We start from the raw sequence: 22,802 nt of genomic DNA, 5'->3' as shown, positions 1-22,802 counted from the left end.
GGGTTATTTTGACCTACATACCAAACCTTTCCCCCAAGAAGCTCAAGGTGGCATTACATGGTTCTCCAACTCCCCATTTTATCCTTACGCCAACCCCACAAGGTAAATTAGGCTGAGAGATAGTGGTTGGCCCAAGACTACCCAGATATCTTAATGGCTGAACAAGGATTTGAACCCTGATCTCCCTGCTCCTAGTCCGGTGCCCTACACTATGCCACACTGGACCTCAGCATTCCAAAAACAGGTAAGACGACTTTAGACAGCTTCTGAGCCTGACTTGGGCCACATTCACACATTAAAGCACCAATACCACTTTGAACAGGCTTCCCTGAAGAATTCTGGGAGCAATAGTTTTTTTAAGGTGCTGAGAGTTGTCAGGAGACCTTTATTCCCCTCGTTGTTGTTGTTTAGTCGTTTAGTCGTGTCCGACTCTTCGTGACCCCATGGACCAGAGCACGCCAGGCACCTCTGTCCTCCACTACCTCCCGCAGTTTGGTCAAACTCATGCTGGTAACCTCGAAAACACTATCCAACCATCTCGTCCTCTGTCGCCCCCTTCTCCTTGTGCCCTCCATCTTTCCCAGCATCAGTGTCTTCTCCAGGGAGTCTTCTCTTCTCATGAGGTGGCCAAAGTACTGGAGCCTCAGCTTCAGGATCTGTCCTTCCAGTGAGCACTCAGGGCTGATTTCCTTAAGAATGGATGCGTTTGATCTTCTTGCAGTCCATGGGACTCTCAAGAGTCTCCTCCAGCACCATAATTCAAAAGCATCAATTCTTCGGCAATCAGCCTTCTTTATGGTCCAGCTCTCACTTCCATACATCACTACTGGGAAAACCATGGCTTTAACTATACGGACCTTTGTTGGCAAGGTGACGTCTCTACTTCTCAAGATGCTGTCTAGGCCTGTCATTGCCCTTCTCCCAAGAAACAGGCGTCTTTTAATTTCGTGGCTGCTGTCACCATCTGCAGTGATCATGGAGCCCAAGAAAGTAAAATCTCTCACTGCCTCCATTTCTTCCCCTTCTATTTGCCAGGAGATGATGGGACCAGTGGCCATGATCTTCGTATTTTTGATGTTGAGCTTCAGACCATATTTTGCGCTCTCCTCTTTCACCCTCATTAAAAGGTTCCCAGAGTGATTTAACAGACTGTCCCTCTTCCCAAGTACTCTGGGAACTGTAGCTCTGTGAGAGGAATGGTGCCTCCTAACAATTCTCAGCACCTTTAACAAACTACAGCTCCCAGAATTCTTTGGGGGAAGCCATGGTTGTTTAAGTGGTACAATAGTGGTTTGAACGTATGGAGTAAATGTTGCCTCGCTTGCTGGTCTGAGTAACTAGCAGACTCCGCTGCAGCTGCTTCTTGTGCTAGCTGCAGGTTGCCTAGGCCTTGGTCCTCCTCTGTCTCTCACACCCCACCCTCAACCTGATATAGGAGCCACTCCCCTAAACATGCAGGTGCCTGCCAGGCTCCCTCAAGCATGAGTCACCCACAAATGAAAGAAGTGCAAGTGCCACTAGACCAGATTGCACCAACTCGGTGGTCACAATGGCTGAGACAGGGCGGAGATGGTAGCCCAAAACATTAGGAGAGTGCCAGGTTGACTCACTCAACCATCTTGCTTATGCACCTGAATGTAGCTCCTGGTCACCTATGGCTTCCAGTCATGATGGTAAATGCAAGCCTGAGGAATATTCACCTGCCCAGTTAGGTCAAAGGCAAATGATGGAGTTCCAAACAGGATTCTGGAGCAAGCAAAACACACAATGGACTAGAGGCACATGGCATAGTCTAAATCAGTGTTTCCCAACCTTTTTTGGGCAAAGGCACACTTGTTTGATGAAAAAAATCTCGAGGCACACCACCATTACAGCCCCGTGACGTCAGCGCGCAGCGTCACGCCGGGAGGGAAGGGCGCCGGGGCGCTGCTGCTGCTGCTGCCGCCGCCGCTCCCGGCAGGCATGGGCCCAGCTGAGGCGGCGGCAGCTGTTGTGGTGGTGGCGGCGATAGCGGGCGGAGGAGGGGGCGGCGGGCGAGGCGGCGGCGGGTGGAGCAGGAGGGCAGCCGAGGCCGGTGAGGGAGTAGGGTTGCCCGGGGCTTGAGGAGCCGTCGCCAGGAGTTGCTGCTGCTGTTGTTGCTGCTACTGCCCGGACATGCCGGCCTCCTCCTCGTCCGCTGTCTCGCGCTCCTCCCTTTTGCGCACGCTGCCCCGCCGTCGCCCCATTGGCCGGGTCCTGTCAGCTGATCCTGTGTTATTTCCTGTGTGTGTGTGTGAGGGGAGAATGGAGAGAGAAACCTCGGCACCACCACCGCGGAGCCGCCCCCGGCTCGACGCGGATCCTCGCCGCCGCCGCCCTGCCTCTCGCCGCCCGACTCGCCCGCCTCCCTCCCACGGCATACCAGGCAACGTCTCGCGGCACACTAGTGTGCCGCGGAACACCGGTTGGGAAACACTGGTCTAAATCAGGGTTTCCCAAACTTGGGTCTGCAGCTGTTGTTGTACTACAACTCCCATCATCCCTAGCTAGCAGGACCAGTGGTTAGGGATGATGGGGGTTGTAGTGCAAAAACAGCTGGAGACCCAAGTTTGGAGCACTCTGGTCTAAATATATTGTTGGGTAAATTCTGAAGCAGGCCAAAAAGTTAGGCAAAAAGAGGTGCTGGAATTCCTCATGAACTCCGCTTGTTCTCTTAGAATGGCAATGGCACCCACCTGAGAGATGCAGGAACTGAGTTCCGGCTGAAAAAAAAGCCCTGTGAAGAATCACAATAGTATTGTGCCTCAGGGTGACATGGGAATGACTGTCCACCCTCATTTCATCTTTTCAAGAATACTGCAAGGCAGACTGAGCCTAGGACCCTCGTACCTACGGGACCGCCTCTCCTGGTATGTCCCACAGAGAAATTTACGGTCTGCAAATAAAAACATCCTGAAGATCCCAGGCCACAGAGAGGTTAGGCTGGCCTCAACTAGAGCCAGGGCTTTCTCGGCTGCGGCTCCAATCTGGTGGAATGCTCTGTCACAAGAGACTAGGGCCCTGCAGGACCTGACATCTTTCCGCAGGGCCTGCAAGACAGAGCTGTTCCACCAGGCCTTTGGCCAGGGCACAGCCTGACCCCCTCCTCTGGCAATCTGCACAGAATGTTGCTTAATGGTTGCCATTAATTTGATTTTAATTAATTTTATAATGAATGTTTTTGAATGTTGGATTATTTTGATTGTTGTTAGCCGCCCTGAGCCCAGTTTCGGCTGGGGAGGGCGGGATATAAATAAAAAATTATTATTATTATTATTTATGAGCCACTCAGTCTATGTGAATTTCATGGATAAGCAGAGATCTAAGCCCAGATCAAGCCCAACATTTGACTCAATGCCATACTTGCTCTCAAACTTCCATTGCGATGGGCTTTTAAGGAAAATCTCCAATTTAAGCTTCCAGCAAGAAATCCCCGTTTTTTATTTTTTTAAATTGATATACCACCACCCTTTGGCAGCTTTGGTTCCAACCGTGGTTTACAGGGTTTGGTGTTCCTTCCCTCGCACTCCTGCACCCAAACATCTGCCAGCTTAATTATACTGGAACAAGGCTGAAATTTAAAAGTCAAGCCAGAATTTATAACGGATCCTTTTTAGCACCAAGACAAATTACTGTGCCACCTGGGCAGAGGAGCAGTGAACCGCAAAAGAGTGCAGAGCCCGCAAGGAAAGCAATAAGCTAGGATAACTGGCCCCCACCGGCCCCAACCCACCAACTTTGTTCTTTGCAACTGAAGGGCATAAGAAAAAGATTTAGGAAGTAGTGGGGAACAGCTGTAGTTCAGTGGCAGAACATCTACTTTGCATGCCAGGGTCAATCCCTGGCATCTCAAGGAGGACTGGGGATGCCCCTTGCCTGAAACATTGAACAGCCACTGCCTGCCAGCATAGCCATTACTGAGATAAATACAGTGGTACCTTGGGTTACAGACGTTTCAGGTACAGACTCCGCTAACCCAGAAATTGTTAAGAACTTTGCTTCAGGATGAGAACAGAAATCGTGCTCCGGCGGCACAGCGGCAGCAGGAGGCCCCATTAGCTAAAGTTCAGGTTAAGAACAGTTTCAGGTTAAGAACGGACCTCCGGAAAGAATTAAGTACTTAACCTGAGGTACAACTGTACAAATGCTTTGGGTTACAAACTCCGCGAACCTGGAAGTAATTGCTCCGGGTTGCAAACTTTGCCCCAGGATGTGAACGGAAATCGTGCTCTGGCGGCATGGCAGCAGCAGGAGGCCCCATTAGTAAAGTGGTGCTTCAGGTTAAGAACAGTTTCAGGTTAAGAACGGACCTCCGGAACGAATGAAGTACTTAACCTGAGGTACCACTGTAGATCAATGGTCTGCCTCTGTTTCCTGCAACCTGCCCATGTATTGACAGAAGCAGAGTTCAGCCAGTGGAAGTCTGCAACGGTTTTTTAAGCCTGGAAAGAGGCTGTGGACTCATCCGTACTTCCACTTTCCCCTGCCTAGAAAGCACAAGCCAAAAATGGTTTCCCCCTTGCCCTCCAGCTTTCTCAGGGAAAGCCCATTCTAAATTGTCAGTCCGGAGGCACGGCAGGCCACTGAGACACGCAAGCACAAAAGGATGAGATTATCTTTTGCAGAGCACCAAAATCACTGCCCGTTACTGCTATTGGGACAAGATTTGTGATGCAAAGAAAAATTCTATTTAGATTAAAGCACCCTGCTCTTTACTGGTTTCCGTCACGGATGATAACACTCCATGTGGAAACACTGCAAGACGCTATGGTTTGAATTACAAAAAGAGCTTATCTTTAAACTCTGTTTGATTGCTTGTGTCTGTCGTTCGCATGCATTTGCTAACCCCAGCTCCCCTCGCCCTGCTCCGCCCCAAACCCCTTGAGAAAGCCTGTATACATTACAAGTTCATAATAACTTACTTCTGCCCTTGAGAGAGCAGACTGGGTTTTCTCTTTTTGAGCAAACTGTAATTATATAATTACCCTGCGTTCCTCTACTGAGGCTCTTCTTCATGTGCCTCCTCCGCAAAAGGTCTGGAGGGTGGCAACATGAGAACGGGACTTTTCTGCAGTGGCTCCCCACTTGCCAAATGCCCTCCCCACGGAGGCTCACCTGCTGCCTTTGTTACATATCTATAGGCACCAGGCAGAAACAGTCCCCTTCTCCCCAGCTAATTAAACAATCTATGGCCATTTAAGCTGTGGGAGGGGGTACTGTTTTTGTTTGTTTTGTTTGTTTCATATGGTATGTGTTTTTGTATTGTAAACTGCCCTGAAATTCTCAAATGAAGGGTGGTATAGAAATTTAACTACCGCCTCAAAAAAATGGAGATATCACATAGCCTTGTCCACATGGGGGAGAGGAGGGAGTGAAGACACCCCATAAATAAGAAGGTAGCAGCAGGTCCATAATATTAATAAAGAATGCACACAACTCTATAACAGCAGCATGGCCACATTCACTCCCTACATTTAAAGAGCTATGGTACCACTTTTAACAAGCATGGCGCCCCCCAAAGAATTCTGGGAGCTGGACTTTGTTGAGAGCGCTGAGAGCTGTTGCAGCTCCTAGAGTGGTTTTAACAATCAATCATTCTTCCCAGGGAACTATGGGAATTGTAGTTTTGTGTGCTAGATAGAACACTGTTCTCATCAGGTACAGGGAAGGGCTGTAGGTCAGTGTTTTGCAGGCAAATGGTCCCAGGTCCAACCTCTGGCATCTTCAGGTAGGCCTGGGAACGTCCCTTTTCTGAGCCACTGCCAATGAATGCTAAAATGACCAGTGTGAAGTGGCTTCCTATGTTCACCTTCCTTTCTTCCTTACTTTCTCTCTCTCTCTCTCTCTCTCTCTCTCTCTCTCTCTCTCTCTCACACACACACACACACACACACACACACACACACAAATAACATTGGAACTCACAGCCTCCCCATTGAAGCTGAATGCTGGAAGAGTCAGGATAAATAGAAGAAAAACACTTCAAGCAGAGCGTAGTTAAACTATGGAACTCACTCCTACAGAAGGTAGTGATGGCTAGCAATTTGGATGGCTTTAAAAGAGAACTGAAGGACTAAGGTCATGAAGGACTAAGGTTATCAGTGACCACTAGCCATGATGGCTATGTGCTGTCTCCACGGTTGGCACGCCTGGCTGGAAACAATATGAGAGGAAAGGGCTCTCATGCTCAAGTTTTGCTTGCAGGTTTCCCACAAGCATCTAGTGGGCCACTGTGAGAACAGGATGCTGGACTAGAGGGGGTATTGGCCTGATCCAACAGGCTCCTCTTATGCTTGTGTATTCTTATGTTCTTATTTATGGGGGTATTCACTCTCTCTCTCTCTCTCTCTCTCTTCTCCCACCCCCAGCAATGGGCTGCCTTGGCCAGCAGCATGCAGGGCTCCCACCCTGTGATGCTTCACAGTTTTCATATTTCCTGGAGGGTGAGACATCAGCCCAGAATTTTTACAAATGCAGGAAGTTACACTGATTCAGTCTGCTGCTCCATCATCTTGTGAGATCATCTTCCCAAGAGAAATGGCGATATAGCCATGACGAGACTCTAGAGCGAAGTATTTTTCAGGTGGGTGGAGGCCTCTCTACATAGCCACTGGCAAACTCCCAGAAAGGAAAGGTCATTTCTGCAAGACCACGTGGGTGGGTGGTGCCATTTCACCACCCGCTACTCCTGCCTGAATGGCATATGCTGTAGGAAGCACGTGCCAATGGCTGCTCCCCCACTAAACGGCAACTCGGGAGTGGGGAACCTGAAAACCACATCCTCTTCCATGCAGCCTTCTGGGGGCCACATGGCAGTGGCAGGTGGGGGCTGCTGGCAAAAATGGATGAAGCAACAAATGTGAATTGACTTTATGCAGTAGGTGAGCTTCTACACACACTCAACTCCCTATTCCTCCAGCCAGGCAAAAACGTTCAAGGAGGGCGCAAAACTGGGCCAGTAAGAACAGTGGTTAGGAGAGGCCTAGGAGCCACATTTGGCCCTTGGGACTGAGGTTCCTCAAGCCATAAGGCTGGATCAGGTTTTCAGATACTGGGAGGACTGGGTTCCCTTCCCCTCTTCTATGCCGCTTCTCACAGTCTCCTCCACCAGAGGTCAGCAGCTGACAGCCTCTGGACCAAATCTGACCAACAGGAGAAAACATTATTTGGAGAATGCAGGTGATGCTTCGCTGGCAGGTTGCATGTATGTGTGTGTAAACATATGTAGTGATATAAACATATGTAGTGATGCCATATAGTTTTGGCCCATTCTCCTCCCGCTCCTTATCAACGTGACCATTTGGTTTTACTAGTTCCTGACCAAGGTCCTACAGCAGAGATGGGGAACCTGTGGCCCTTCTTGATGTTGTTTGTCAATAATAATAATAATAATAATAATAATAATAATAATAATAATAAATTTTTGTACCTTGCCCTCCCCGGCCGGAGCTGGGCTCAGGGCGGCTAACATCATAAAACTAACACAGTATACAAAGAACATAAGAACATAAAAACAGGTGATCAATTAATTAAAATACATCTTAAAATTAGTTCAGAGCAAATTAAAATCTAGACAGATGGCCGTCCATGGGTAAAACTGAGGCCCAGCCAGAATGCTCAATGGTCAGAGATTATGGGCATTGTAGCCCAAAAACATCTGGGGAGAAATTGGCTTCCTATTCTGGTCTTAAAAATAAAGAGAACTGAGATAATGATGATGATGATGATGATGATGATGGGTTTTATGTTGCTGTGTTTCCTCCCTGGTTTTCACTGGATTTCAAGATGCTTTAAAATACAACAGCAAGAGAGCCAGAAACTTGGCTTAATTTGGATGGAAACTGGAAATGCAAAGAATTCAGAGTGGGGCCACCTAAACATTCCAGTGTGTCACAACTGGGTTGTTTCACTGTCCTTATTGCGATCTTGATCTCACTCTCTTACTTACACACACACACACACACACACACACACACACACACACGAGCACACACAGAGAGAGCCATTAATCAGATCTCCCTTGTGCTTTCAGTTGATATTCTGCCCCCTTCCTGACATTCACAGAATCAATTAAGAAACACCAACGGGGGTGTTTTATGAGTCCCATGCTGGTTCTTTTGCCACCTTCGCTAAATGACCCGCATACCTAAAAATAACAAAAATTAAAAATTCCCCAAGCAGAGTCGTTATTAAAATCTGCAAAGATAGTATAAAGTTCAAGCAATTACCAAAAAAATAAAAAATATGAAAAAATCTTGGCAGTGATCTCAATATAAACATTTCCATATTTATAGCAATCCTTCTCCGCTCCCCCCCTCCACTGTCACACACCCCAACCCTTAAAAAAACCCAACACCCACAGAAAAATTGATTAGTCTTACGTACAGCAGTTGGGGAAGAAATATATAAAATAGCTTTATAAACGGTATTAAATTGATAAGGGTGCATTTTGCTGTGCAAAAATTAAATATTGATTCATTTCCACTTGGCAGTTCCCCTCGGAGTCCGCCTCAGATGTTTTCTGTCATGCTTTAGCTGACTAATTACCTTTTGGGTCCATCTGCTATCATGTGTCAACTAGAGCCGGTTGGATGGAACCATTCAGCAAAAGTTGGGGTTGAGCTGAAAATTAATTGGTGGGGATTGGGATGGGGAGGGCAGGCTACTGAATACTCTCCGTACATTTAAAGCACATTTAAAACACACATGCAGTCAAAGAATCCCAGGAACTGTAGGTAACAACTCACAGAGCTACAACTCCCATCTGAATAAACTACAGTTCCCTTCTTCGGGACGGGTAAGCTTTAAATGTATGGAGTATGCACAGCCTAAGAAGCTCTGGAGACTGAAGAAGAAAGAAAAAAAAGAAAGAATCTGGAAAAACAATAGCCTGGGAGAGTCATGATGGATTTAATGAGTGAGAGGGATTTGAGGCTGAGTAGGGGGTGTTGATAGGGTTGGCGCTGTGGGTTAAACCACAGAGCCTAGGACTTGCCGATCGCATGGTCGGCGGTTCGAATCAACGCGGCGGGGTGCGCTCCCATTGCTCGGTCCCTGCTCCTGCCAACCTAGCAGTTCGAAAGCACATCAGTGCAAGTAGATAAATAGGTACCGCTCTGGCGGGAAGGTAAACGGCGTTTCCGTGTGTGGCTCTGACTCGCCGGAGCAGCTTCGTCACGCTGGCCATGTGACCCGGAAGTGTCTGCGGACAGCGCTGGCTCCCGGCCTCTAGAGTGAGATGAGCGCACAACCCTAGAGTCTGGCAAGACTGGCCCGTACGGGCAGGGGTACCTTTACCTTTAGGGGGTGTCACTGGAATGACTACAGAGAATGCGGAAGGGGAGAGGTCATGCAGGATCCAGGATCCACCTCCACAGAACCAGCAACAGCAAATTGCCAGCATCGAACACAGAAACACTGCCTTTTAAAACTTCCTACTTAAGAAGAAGCCAGGTTGCCCCGGGTTCAACCCTTAGCAATGCCAGGTAAATGATCAAATTAAAGGCCTGTATGCCTGAGAGCTGGAAGGGCAGTGCTGTTCAAGACTAGCCAGCACCGAGAGAGCTAGAGCAATGGTCTGATAAGGCAGCTCACTATGTAAGAGCGTAAAAGCTTGCTCTGTCTCCGCAACTTGTAGCTCGCCCTTCTCCCAAATGACATACAACCTGTAACGCTGGGATTCTACCTTTCAAGCATCTAGCATCTTCCCAAAGACCTGACAAGCCTCCATTCTGAAAAGAATCAATCAGTCTTATGCAGTTTATATTTTAAAACCCAGAGATTCAGTCCTAGCAAAGAATCTGTGACATCTTTTTTTTAAAATGACTCTCACATATGTTGTGATGTACATTTTCATAGGTTACGGCAGTCTTCCCCAACCTCGGATCCCCAGATGTTGTTGGACTACAACTCCCATCATCTCTCACCACTGCCATGCTGGCTGGGGGTGACAGTCCCAAAAACACATGGGGACCAAATAAAGCTGGGGCGCGAGAGAGAGAAGAGACCTACACAGACCACACATCTGCAAAACTGGACTCCAGCCCCTGAAAACATCTGCCACAATTTTCTTAGGGCACTCACCCAGTTGGAGTTCAGCACTTTTAAAGCCCCATTCGTTTCCAAGAGGAGAGCTAAGAATATGCTCAGATTTCACTCTTCTACAGAAACTGGCAGGGATCTATTAAGTACTTAACCAGGGAACCTGTTAAGGATTCCACTGGTTTCACTGGGTCGTTGTCCTCCTGGCTTTCATCGCCTGGAGCCCAGTTTGCATGTAAGGAAGCCGGCTTTAATACTGCGGCGATCCTATGCTCATTTGCCTGAAGTCCCAGTGAACTCCATGTGGGCTTATTGCCGAGCAGACACGTACAGGCTTGCACCTTAAACGTGCTAGTCTTAAAGGTGCGGCAAGGCTCCTGATTTCCACTTGCACGCAGCTACCTGCCACGCGCGTGCGGATTTTTCTACCTAACCCCCTTCGATCCAGAAGCGATGCTTGCCTTAAACCGGACCGGCACCGTCGACACTGCACCTTTCCTGTGTTTCTCCCAGCGGGGAGACGGCGGCAAAGCGGTGCCAAAAACTGGACCGAAAGTTCTTTCGGGGGCGCACGGAAAGTTCCTTCTGGGGAGCAGCGCTGCTACGAAACTATAGACAGGGAACAGCCTGGAGCACCCCAAAAAAATCATCCCCGGCACCCACTCACCCCCCACACTCGGGATCCGCTCGTGCAGGATCCACAACAGCGAATGGAAAGAAATAAAAAGTTTTGCCTCTCTCACCTGTCCGAGGTTCAGGTAGCCGTAAGCGGAGGCCAGCCGATGCGCTTCGTCGGGGCCCCCCAGCACCCGCACAGCCCAGTGGTTGGTGTAGACGGTCCGGGGGCGCCGGGCCGGGCAAGCGGGCAGCGCCGCCAGCAGGAGGAGGAGGAGGCAAGCCCCGAAGGCGCGCATGGTGGCGGCGGCGGCGCAGGGCTCTTTGCGCGCGGGGAGAGGCGCAGCGAGAGAGCCGCTGGCGGCGACGGCGCGCACAGACGCCCGCTCCGAAGCCGGCGAGAGCGAATCGCAGACAGGCCCCCGCCTGCCTCAGCCGGCCAGTGGGGGGAGCTCAGCCTTTTTGAGGCGGGCGCAGCCGGGCAGCGGGGGGGAGGATGGGGCGGACGGAGAGATGGAGGCGGGGAAGGATCCGCTCGGGATCCCGGCGGCGCAGCAGAAGCCGAGATTGGCGGCCCGGCGGGAGGCAAGCCCGCCGCTGGGGGGGGGGGGGGAGGCGATCCCGGATTTGGGAGCCGCCGAAGCCCTTCCACGCGCGCTCTTCTTCAGCGTGTCGCTGTTGGAAAAGCGGGAGAGTTTGGGAGCTGTTGCTGCCGCCTCCCAGTCGGAAGAACTGGGTTGGTCGTCTAAACCGAGCGAAAGCGGATCGCATGGGGTTCAAATCAGTCGTTCCTGGTCACCCCCTCCTGGGTCACATGATCTGGGCCGCTGCTTATGTTCTTAGTTTTGCGTTTTTTTAGCAGAAGGTCTTCGAGACCCCATTGAATAAAGCTTCTTCACAAAACTTCCACTTTCAGGTTGTTTTGTCATCGGACCCACAAATATTACACAAGATGCCTCAAAATGCAGCCCAGATCCACAAGGTGCCCAAAAAGGCAATCCACATCCACAAGGGAGTTATTCCCTGTGAGAAAAGGGTTTGGGGGTTTTCTGAGCTCAGAAAAAAAGGGGGAAACGTGATTGAGCTGCATAAAACTATGCATGGTGTGAGGATGCATAAAACTATGCATTGTGCTCCAGTGGCACGGCAGCAGCAGGAGGCTCCTGCTGGAGCATGATTTCTGTTCTCATCCTGAAGCAAAGTTCTTAACCTGAAGCACTATTTCTGGGTTAGCGGAGTCTAACCTGAAGTGTATGTAACCTGAAGCGTATGTAACCCGAGGTACCACTGTACAATCTTAGATGATAAGCATAGCTCAGGGCCAGAGCATCTGCTTTGCATGCAGAAGGTCCCATGTTCAATTCTCAGCATCTCCAGGTAGGGCTGGGAATGTCCCCGTCTGAAATCCTACAGAGTCACTGCCAGTCAGCATAGACCAGGCAGAGCCGGCCCACCCATGAGGCAGGGTGAAGCAGCAGCCTCAGGTAGTAGAAGTGCAAGAGGAGGTGTTCCGCCCATCCCACTACTTCCATCATCACCAAGTTTCAGTAAAGGGAGGGGGGACATTCTGGCGCACAGCATTGCCAAGGCCTTGTGGAGCACCCCCTTTCACCAAGTTTCAGCAAGGGGGTCATTCTGGCGGCAGCCAAAGTGGGAGGCGAGGCACAGCAGCAGGTGGCAAAATGGGCTGGGCCACCCTTGAGACCAGTGCTGTGGAATATTTTTCAGCCCAATAGCTGCATTTGCTTCTGGACAGCATTCCAAGGGCCACACTTTAGTGCTGGGTGGAGCCAGAGACAAAAGTAGGTGGAGCAAATAATGCAAATTTTACCTTTGCATGGTAGGCTAGTTACACACACACACACACACACACACACAACCTCTGTAGCTCCCATGCATCCAACAGGATGAATAATCAGAGTTCAAGGACACATTCTGGCCAGGCAAAAACATTCAAGGAGAATTAAAAGTTGGACCAGCAAGGGATCTCTCCTGGGGAGTGTCCATGGGCTTGAGGATTCCCCTCCCTCATCCATGGATTACTCTCTTATCTAAACAAAATTAAAAAATTCCTTCCAGTAGCACCTTAGAGACCAACAAAGTTTGTTATTGGTATGAGCTTTCGTGTGCATGCACACTTCTTCAGATACACAAACGCTCATACCAGTAACAAACTTAGTTGGTCTTTAAGGTGCTACTGGAATGGATTTTTTTATTTTGTTTTGACTATGGCAGACCAAGGCTACCTACCTGTAACTAGAACTCTTTTATCTAAGAACATCTAGAATTGAGCACCTTGCTGTAAAAAAAGGACACTGACCATTGCTTAAAAAAACACGATTAGCTTGGGGTCAGGTCTAGGGCAAGAGACCATTGTCTCTTATCATTTTAAAAGGAAGGTTTACTCTTGATGAGTGGCTGTGATTATAAAGAGGAAATGCATCACTGCCTGGAAAACAAAGCAACAGTTGTACAGTATGTTGATTGGGATGCTAAGTTGATGGTGTGACATCTCTCTCACACACCTGTGCAGATGGGCCTTTAAGAACAGATTATGGTTTGCAACACCTATCCAAAGCTTATCAGTTTTCAACATCTGGCTCTGCCATGTACTCTGAAGCACAGCCTGTTCAGCTTCATTAACTACAAATCCCCATTTTGAGTACTGATTCTAAGTTTGGAGGACACTGCAAAATGTGGGTTTTTGCAAAACTTTGGCCCCGGTTTGGGGTGAATTGGAGAAGGTTGTTTTTTGGGGGTGTTACCTATGACCCCCAGGGTTGATGTATCAATTGCTCAGTTTAGGGGATGCTGCAGGGCCTTCAAGATGGAGCTGTTCCGCCAGGCCTTGGGTTCGTGCTGAGTCTGACCCCCTTAATTCTATGGGACCCTGTATGTAAGTGGCCTCCTTGGCTCAACACGAGTGGCTTGGCCTGGTGAACTTTTAATTCCTTACCCCTACAGTTATGATTTGTGGGTTCCCACTTAATTTTATTCTGATTTTAAATGTGATTCGAATTGTATTTTAAACTAATCGTTTGATTTTGTGTTTTTAATGTATTATATATTTGGTGTTAGCCAGCCTGAGCCCGGTCTCGGCTCGGGAGGGCGGGGTATAAATAAAATTTATTATTATTATTAAAAACACGAGGTATTATTGGCTGCAAAACTCTGCAAAAGGACTGCAAAACCTTGGCAGTGGCTTGGAGGAGACCCCAAGTTTAAGCTTCTATCCTGTGCATAATAGCAGGATGTGTGTGTATAATAGTTGTTTCTCAACTCAAATCTACCCATTTCAGTCCCCGGCATCTTCAGGCAGCAAGAGACTGAAACCCTTGAAAGCTGCTTCCAGTCAGTGAAGACAGTACTGGGCTAGATGGAACAAGAGTCTGACTCAGTATATAGGCAGCTTCAGTTGTTTCTGTGAGTTTACTAATTCATTGGTTTGGGGGGAAGGGTTGTAGCTCATTGTTGAATGGCTTAGTATGCTAAAGGTCCCAGGTGCCATATCTGACAGGGTTGAGAGTGTCCCTGGTCTGAAAACCCCAAAGAGCCGCTGCCAGTCAGTGTAGACAATACTGAGCTAGATGGACCATTGCTCTGACTCAGTATAAGGCAGCTTCCTGTGTTCCTTTTGGGTCTTTCTAATGATGATCACAATCCAGCCGCAGTGAAACACTTTGAAATCCTTTCTGTTTTCAGTGGAAGAGTGGAATTCTAAACCAACCAACCACCAACACCAAATAAACCCTCTTAACTCTGCCTTTAAGGCTCATCATAAAGCTTTTTGCATGGAAATAAACATTTACCAATAGGTATAATTCAATAGGTATGTATTCAGAGGGCATACACACATTTGCATTTTTCTGCACTGCTTTAAGGCTTAGAAATGGGTGAGTGAGTTTTAAATAAAAGCTCAGCTTCTATATTCTGCTAAGGATTTTAGCCTGTCCTTGTTTTAAGGCTGTTTTCACCGGGTTGAGTGCTGCCATGGTCACAAGCAGCTGAGCAATCTCAACCCTGTGTGTGTTTGGGAGAGGCCAACTCCCATCGCAGAAATGTGCTTCTCCCCACCCACCCCTCACTCTTGGTTCCATCTGCAGCCCCTCCAGCTACAGCAAAATCAGCAGAGAATAACCCATACGAATTCATCGCATTTGAGCTACGATTTCCCTGAATGGACCATTAAGGAGCAGATATTTGTCTTGCCTGCGAACTTACAGTGGCTCTTAGCTCATGGTGCTTCTGTTTATCGAATGATGATGATGTGCCAGGAATAATACATTCTCAGAGGTTCTCCTCCGCCAATGATGGATGGCGCCGATACATAATCGGGGCAACCCATTGCTCCACTGATGTATTATACCAACATGCCATCAAAGGGAAAGGCTGTTGTTTTATTGATGTCCTGAGTCTGATTTGCTGCCTGACTAGGACCCTCTGATGATGCATCACACAAAGGACCATTTCCTGGTTAGGGAAGAAAGGTGTCATAATTGCTGGGATGGTGCAATCAGGGAAGGAATAGCAAGCAACAGACAAAAGGTTGCTTTATACAACCGAAGGTCATGGAAGCTAATGTTGTCTTTTTCTGCTCTCTTTAAGGTACTGGGCCCTGAGGAAAGTGTCTTAGCTCAGTGGTAGAGCATCTGCTTTGCATGCAGAGGTTCAATCCCTAACATCTTGACGTAGGGCTGGGAATGTCCCCTGCCTGAAAAGCCAGCGTCATGCAGTGTAAACAGTACAGTACTGAACTAGTTGTAGCCTGACTTCATAGGCTCCTATGTACCAAGGACTGGTAGGGATGCTTTGCTTTAGGGATGCTGAGGGGCCCAGGGTCAATTCCTAGCATCTTCAGGTAGGGCTGGGAATGACAGCTGTCTGAAACCCTGGAGATCTGCTGCTAGTTAGTAGTTAGTTATTATTTCAAATCTCCAGGTTTGGGCAGATTTGGTCAAAGTGTCCTCAGATGAGCCACCTCTTCTTTCAGTGTGTTCTGTTGGGTTTATCTGGCTGCCATGAAAGCCCTCCAGAGAGTGCTGATTGGGCAGCTGGGTCTAGCCACCCTTTTAATGTCCTCTCATGTCCCAGAGTATTGCCAGGTTGGGACATGGTGGGATATGTATGGCTCTGGTTTTCCCAGTAGTGATGTATGGAAGTGAGAGCTAGACCATAAAGAAGGCTGATCGCCGAAGAATTGATGCTTTTGAATTATGGTGCTGGAGGAGACTCTTGAGAGTCCCATGGACTGCAAGAAGATCAAACGTATCCATTCTTAAGGAAATCAGCCCTGAGTGCTCACTGGAAGGACAGATCGTGAAGCTGAGGCTCCAATACTTTGACCACCTCATGAGAAGAGAAGAATCCCTGGAAAAGACCCTGATGTTGGGAAAGATGGAGGGCACAAGGAGAAGGGGATGACAGAGGATGAGATGGTTGGATGGTGTTCTTGAAGCTTCCAGCATGAGTTTGATCAAACTGCGGGAGGCAGTGGAGGACAGAAGTGCCTGGCATGCTCTGGCCCATGGGGTCACAAAGAGTCGGACACGACTAAACGACTAAACAACAACAACAAAATACAGCTGCCTGATGTAGGGGGTGGGGGCTTCAGCAGTGGACCCTGTCAGGGCTTACAGGGGCCTTGGGGCACCAGGTGCTGATGCCAGCCCCGAACTGGATCCAGGATTCCAGCCCAGGCAGTGGATGCAATCATGAAATGAGTATTTATCATAATAACCTTTCCTGCATGAATGTTTCAATTCAAAGCTAGAGGCACACTGTGTGATGCAAACAGTTCAATGAAATTTGTGAGCCAAGCAATTAAAGGTAAGGAAAAACCACTTCAAATACTTCTCCAGAGGGGAGGGGAGGAGGGGACGCAAAAATTGGCAAGGTGAAAGAGTTCGTATCTGCAAGAATTTCAGCTTTCTTTACCTCTGAAGCTCCTTTCCTTCTGCAGCTCTCCTCTGTTCCTTTTCCAGTTTTCCTTCTCCTTTTTTCAAATGCTCCCTTATATTCTTCTCCAGCCTTCCTTTCCTAGGACTCCCTGTCTTGCCTGGTCCTTCTGGGACGTCAGAGCAGTTCAGCCAATGGTATGCAGAGATTCTTAGGGTCAGCCAGTATGGCAGTCTGAGGTCCTTCTGCAATAGCAAGGAAGGGAAAGGGTGCTTTCAAATAAATGTTTATTGGAGGATTGCTGCTCTTTATGAATGCAGAGTTTTCAAAGGCTGTGTACACACCATGCATTTAAAGCACATCCCTTCCTGCAAAGAATTCTGGGAACTGCAGTTTGTTAAGGGTGCTGGGAATTGTAGCTCTGTGAGGGGTAAATTACAACCCCCATGATTCTTTGGGGGAAGGCATGTGCTTTAAATGCCTAGTGTAGAGACAGCCACAGTGTCAACACAACATTGTTAGCATCAAAATGCAGCCTATCTTTCTTCCCTTCTCAAATTGAATCCAGATTTTCCCTTTCTGTGGAAAATGCAGCATTGCAAAAACATGCCAGCTGCCAATTTGTGTTACCAACCTATTTGCCATTTTAAGTCCCTGTCTGGAACACCCAGAGTAGCTGATATCGTGACTTCTAGATGTTGTTGGATTACAGTTCCCACCAGTGGAAACTGGCGCCCTTTGGGAAGAATAGGAAAAAAGTCAGGGAGGCCAACACCAGCACCAGAGCACATGGCTGGTGGAGCTAGCCTCAATAGTAAGTGGAGCTAGTGAATTCTGCGTTTGTCTCCATCCTCCTCCCTGCTGAGCTCTCCAAGGGCAACACTGTGACCAGGGACAAGGAGGTGGACCATCTAAGCCACAGCCTGGACTGGTTGTAAGTAAGGAAGTGGGCAGGTGGGGGCTGGCTGAGGACAGACTGAGCTTGGTGGGACAGCGTTCTACTTGCCTAATGGATTACCTCCAGTGGTCCCAAACATCCCTGACTGTTGGCCACGCAACAACTGGAGAGATCCAACTTGGCTACCCTTGAATTAGATCATAAGACTATACTTTTGCTGCAACTCCAAGCAGTGGGTTAGCAAAAGACTCAGTCTTGCATTTTTTGCCACTTAGCACGGAATAGTAGATGCCATAAAAGCCGAGGGGATTTCAACTCTTAAGACCAGATTTTCCTAAGTATCGAGTACTCAAAACCCCGGCTTGATTTTTATCTGAGATTTGCTTTACCTTTCACTTTGCTAAAGCAGAGACTGGATTATTGGAATCACACCAAACAGATCTTATTATCTAATCCTGTGATTAGCCTCTCAGAAGCATGTGCCTTGTGAGGCAGGAATCTGTCACGTCTCAAGGAATTCAGGGGGTCACTGCAGTCAGGCGGAAAACAGGGAATTTCAAAAGAGAAGACGTTCGTTCCAAAGCTAATTCAGCACTTTCCAGTTCTGGTGAATAGTTACAGGGACAAGAGTATGGGCCCATCCGCACTAAACATTTAAAGGTGTATCGTACCACTTTAAAGAGTCATGGCCTCCTTCAAAGAATCCTGGGAAATGTAGTTAGTTAAAGACACTGAGAGTTGTTAGGAGTCCTCTATTCTCCACACAGAGCTACAATTTCCAGATTTCCCTGGGAAGAGGGATTGGCTGTTAAACCACTCACTTTGCCTAATGATAAGGCACTGTCTCCAGCTGTTGCTGGAATACAACTCCCATCAGCCATGACCATTCTGCAGCCAGGGAGAGGTGGAAAGTGTTGTTCATTATGTTCACTATTGCTCCTTGTACAATTCTCCTAGGGACAGATTTCTCAAAGGAATTCTCCAGAGAGCTTCCTTTTTTGAATAATAAAGAGAAAACCTGTTACTTGTTGATAGATGGGGATAAATAAGCTTCGTGCAAGGTTTCTAAGTTTGCTTCCACAGCTCAACAGATCAGACAGAATTTTGTTGTACAGCATGGGGTCCCGTGTGCTGGGAACCACCTGTGCTCAAATGTGTTTCTATGCTGCTTGCATCTTTGTGATGACCAAAGGCTTGCAACAAATTAATCTGAGTGCCCCTGACCATTGGCTGTGTTGAATGGGGCTGTTGAAAGCGGCAGTCCACAGCATCAGAAGGGCATCACATTAGCTACCATTGCCTTAGGCTGTGATCCTTGGTGTGAGAACATTGGGGTCTCATACATATACCCAGAAAAGGGACAGGTACCATATAGCTCAGTGGGAGAACATCTGCTTTGCATGCAGAAGGTCCCAGGTTCAACCCCAGGCATCTTCAAGTAGGGCTGGGAAAGACTGTGTTTGAAAGGACCCTTAAAAAGGTAAAGATAAAGGACCCCCAATGGTTAAGTCCAGTCGCAGATGACTCTAGGATTGTGGCGCTCATCTCGTTTGTCCGCAGACAGTTTTTCCGGGTCATGCGGCCAGCATGACTAAGCCGCTTCTGGTGGAACGGAACACCGAAACCAGAGCAGCGCATAGAAACGCCATTTACCTTCCTGCCAGAGCGGTACCTATTTATCTACTTGCACTTTTTGGTGTGCTTTCAAACTGCTAGGAGCTGGGACCAAGCAATGCGAGCTCACCCCGTCACGGGGATTTGAACTGCCGACCTTCTGATCGGCAAGCCCAAGAGGCTCAGTGGTTTAGACCACAGCGCCACCCGCGTCCCCCGAAAGGACCCTTAGGTCCCTTCCAATTCTACGATTCTATGAAATCCTACAAAGCCTCTGCCAGTCAGTTCATACAATACTGAGCTAGATGGACCAATGGTCTGACTCAGCTTCCTGTCCCTATGGTCATCTTTGTCACACTGCAGGATCTGCCGGTCTGAAGCTTTAGTGTGCACATATCTCCAGGTTGCTTTTTGAGTGCATTTCCAGGCTTTAGACCCCAAGCACCCACTAGTTCAACCTTTGCCAACGTGAAGCAGATAAATTTCTCACCCATACCCACACACCACTGGTTCCTAGATTCCTTTCATAAAAAGAGCGACGGGGAAAGCCAGACGGACTGTGGGCAATGGCACCCTCAGTAGCACGAGTTCAATAAGTTAAATAAATAAAGAATGTGCTCAGTAAATACAGAGCGGGCCTGCAATGGATTCCCTTAGGCAAACAGAAAAAGCCTGGGCTTTCTTCTGCTCCTTTGCCTTCATACAAACACTCAGTGTGCGTTTCCATGGCTCTGGTCCCAAGAAGCAATATATTATTGAAAGAAATAAAGCTTTAAAGTCTTCTCCATGTGCAACGCTCACCCTCCCCACCCCACCCCCGAGAAACTCCACGAGCCACGCTGGAAATTGGTGTCGATGCAAATACAGTGGAAAACCACCGAGGTCCTGTTCCGGCAGCATACAAAGAGCAGCCTCTCTTCCTTAGATGTGGCAGAAGTCTGGCTCGCCATTGCCAGGCTGTGGAGTTTGCAAACTCTTCAGCTTTTAGGCAGCGCCCCCAAAGGCAGAAATTCAATGGGTGAAGCTTCCCTTAGCTGGGGTGCAAAAAGGAAGAATGCAAAGCATCCAAGCCTGTTCCACTTCTCCACATTGGGTTGCTCTTAAAGACACTGGGGATGGAGCAGGGCTGGCGCTGTGGTCCAAACCACTGATCCTCTTGGGCTTGCTGATTGGAAGGTTGGCGGTGTGGCGATCACACAGGGTCCCCAGACGTTTCACCTCTATTGATCCCTGTGCCACCACTTTATTTCTCACTGCCACCACCCAGGCACTACCTGGTACAATACTGAGTCCAGTCAGGGTTAAATTGGAACATAAACTTTTGTTTATTTATTGCAGTTTAACAAGCATGTGGTTTCATAAACGGTATCGGTCAATTACAATCATGGGGTGCCTAACCAGACCTATAACTTCTGCTACCTGCTCTCACTCACTAAACCACCTTTCAGATACAGTGGTGCTTCGCAAGACGAAAAGAATCCATTCCGCGATTCTCTTCGTCTAGCGGTTTTTTCGTCTTGCGAAGCAACCCTATTAGCGGCTAAGCGGATTAGCGCTATTAGCGGCTTAGCGGCTATTAAAGGATTAGCGGCTAAGCTGCTAAAAGGCTATTAGCGGCTTAGAAAAAAGGGGGGGAAAGCGAAAAAAACCCTGCAAGACTAGCAAGACGTTTCATCTTGCGAAGCAAGCCCATAGGGAAAATCGTCTTGCGAAGCAGCTCAGAAACAGAAAACCCTTTCGTCTAGCGGGTTTTCCGTCTTGCGAGGCATTCGTCTTGCGGGGCACCACTGTATTTACTTGTCTGCCTAGCCCCTAACTGTTCCTGACTCAGCTTATTTCGCTATGCTAACTCAACCTACCCACACTCCCACTCCAACCAACCACCCAGCTCCCAACAAACTCCTCCCTTCGCCCCTCCCAGAGCTGGTTTTATAGTCCTCTGACTCCACCCCCCTGGGTTCTGATAGGGTAACCTGTTTAACTATTTCACCTCCAGTACTCTCATATGTTAACGTCACAGGAGGTTCGAATCCCCGTGGCGGGTGAGCTCCCATTGCTCTGTTCCAGCTCCTGCCAACCTAGCAGTTCGAAAGCATGCCAGTGCAAGTAGATAAATAGGTACCGCTCCGGCAGGAAGGTAAACAGCGTTTCCGTGCACTCTAACACTCATCACGGTCCTCCATGCGCCAGAAGCGGTTTAGTCATGCCGGCCACACGACCTGGAAAACTGTCTGTGGACAAACGCCGGCTCCCTTGGCCTGAAAGCGAGATGAGTGCTGCAACCCCATAGTCGCCTTTGACCATCCAGGGGTCCTTTACCCTTACCTTACCTTACCTCATAACATGGGAACAGCTTGCTGGATGAGGCCAATGGCCATCTAGTCCAGCATCCTGTTCTCACAGTGGCCAACCAGATGCCTGTGGGAAACCCACGAGCAGGACCTAAGCAGAAGAGCACAGTTCCCTCCTGTGGTTTTCAGTAACTGGTACTTGAAGCATCATTGTCTCTGACCATGGAGGCAGAGCCTAGCCATCATGGCTAGTAGGCATTGATATCCTTATCCTCCCGGAACATGCCCAATCCTATTTTAAAGCCATCCACGTTGCTGGCCTCACTGCCTCCTGTGGGAGAGAGTTAAATAGTTTATGTGATGCACAGAGAAATATTTCCTTTCATCTGTCCTGTGTCTTCCAACATTAGATGTTCCCAAATTACAGTGTTATGAGAGGGAGAAAAACTGTCCTCTGACCGCTTTCTCCATGCCATGAATAATATTACATATGTCTGTTGTGTCACTTCTTGCTTGCTTTGTCTTGAAACAGAAAAGCCCCCCCGAAGAAGATAGGAACCGCAATGTTTCCCATGGCTAGCAACACAATATGGTGTTACTGAAATCCAGGCCTTCCTTGAGTGGTCACCATCCTTTCCCACCAAAGAGAGGGAAGCAGAAACACATAAAGGCATTGGTCACCAATACAGCATTGTGGGCACAGAACCACCCTTAGAGGTGTTCCCTGGCATCCACAGGGTCCCATCTCTCCTCCTACTGAAATCAGGCTTGAAAAAAGCTTTCCATTTTGCATGCACATTTGGGCTTGCAATTATGGAGTGTGGCTGTGATACATTCATGGTTGTAGTGCATACATGTTGTGCATGCATGGTTGCGGTGCACACAACAGTTTCTCTGGTTTACAAATGTGCCCATGGACCCACAAAGACCAGCAGCCCCTGCATTAAGACCTCTAAAGAGAGACAGACAAAAAAATGTGTGTGCCTTCAGTAATGGAATCGACAAAATGCAGCGGATTCAGGACATCGCTTTCAGGAGGTTCTTGGTTGTTTCCAAAACTTGGTTGTTTCCAGGGTCTACCAGCTTTTAAGAGTGATCCAGTCTGCGGGAATGAGCAGCTAACTCGTCTCCATTCCATCAAAAGCTCCACATTTCTGCAAATTAAGCTGCTGGAAAAGACACAAGAGCAGGCTGGGCCATTTCCCCCCTGATCCGTTGGCAAACCCAGCTTTGAAGTTTGTGGCTTCATTAAATCAATTACAAATATTGTGGAATATATAAGGCACAGGTGTGTGTGTGGGGGGAACCTGTAGCCCTCCCTATGTTGTTGGACTAACACTTCTATCACCTTCAGCCAGCACGGCCAACTGTGAAAGGGTGATGGTAGGAATAGACCAGCAACTGCTACTGTGCCTCCAATTCCCGACCTA

The 22,802-nt window shown here is 48.4% G+C and overlaps 1 protein-coding gene across 3 annotated transcripts in view; it reads right to left on the bottom strand.

Moving 5' to 3' along the window:
- Nucleotides 1-16,628, bottom strand: part of PCSK6 (proprotein convertase subtilisin/kexin type 6) — a 110,273-nt gene extending 93,645 nt beyond the window's left edge. Inside the window, exon 1 of one of the 3 annotated variants that reach the window (XR_003703772.2) lies at nt 10,803-11,218. Coding sequence is in view for 1 of the 3 variants with exons in the window: in XM_028707199.2 (XP_028563032.1) it covers nt 10,803-10,973 (171 nt within the window). In the remaining 2 variants the exon portion in view is untranslated. Of the gene's footprint in view, nt 1-10,802; nt 11,219-16,608 lie in introns of those variants that run through there. The other 2 variants (XM_077918974.1, XM_028707199.2) reach the window with 2 other exon arrangements.
- Nucleotides 16,629-22,802: the final 6,174 nt, after the last annotated feature.

The sequence above is a fragment of the Podarcis muralis genome, chromosome 14 (genome assembly GCF_964188315.1).
Source record: "Podarcis muralis chromosome 14, rPodMur119.hap1.1, whole genome shotgun sequence".
NCBI classification, from domain to species: Eukaryota; Metazoa; Chordata; class Lepidosauria; order Squamata; family Lacertidae; genus Podarcis; species Podarcis muralis.
Note: the sequence above shows the minus strand (reverse complement) of the source record. Positions and strands in the feature narration are given on the sequence as shown.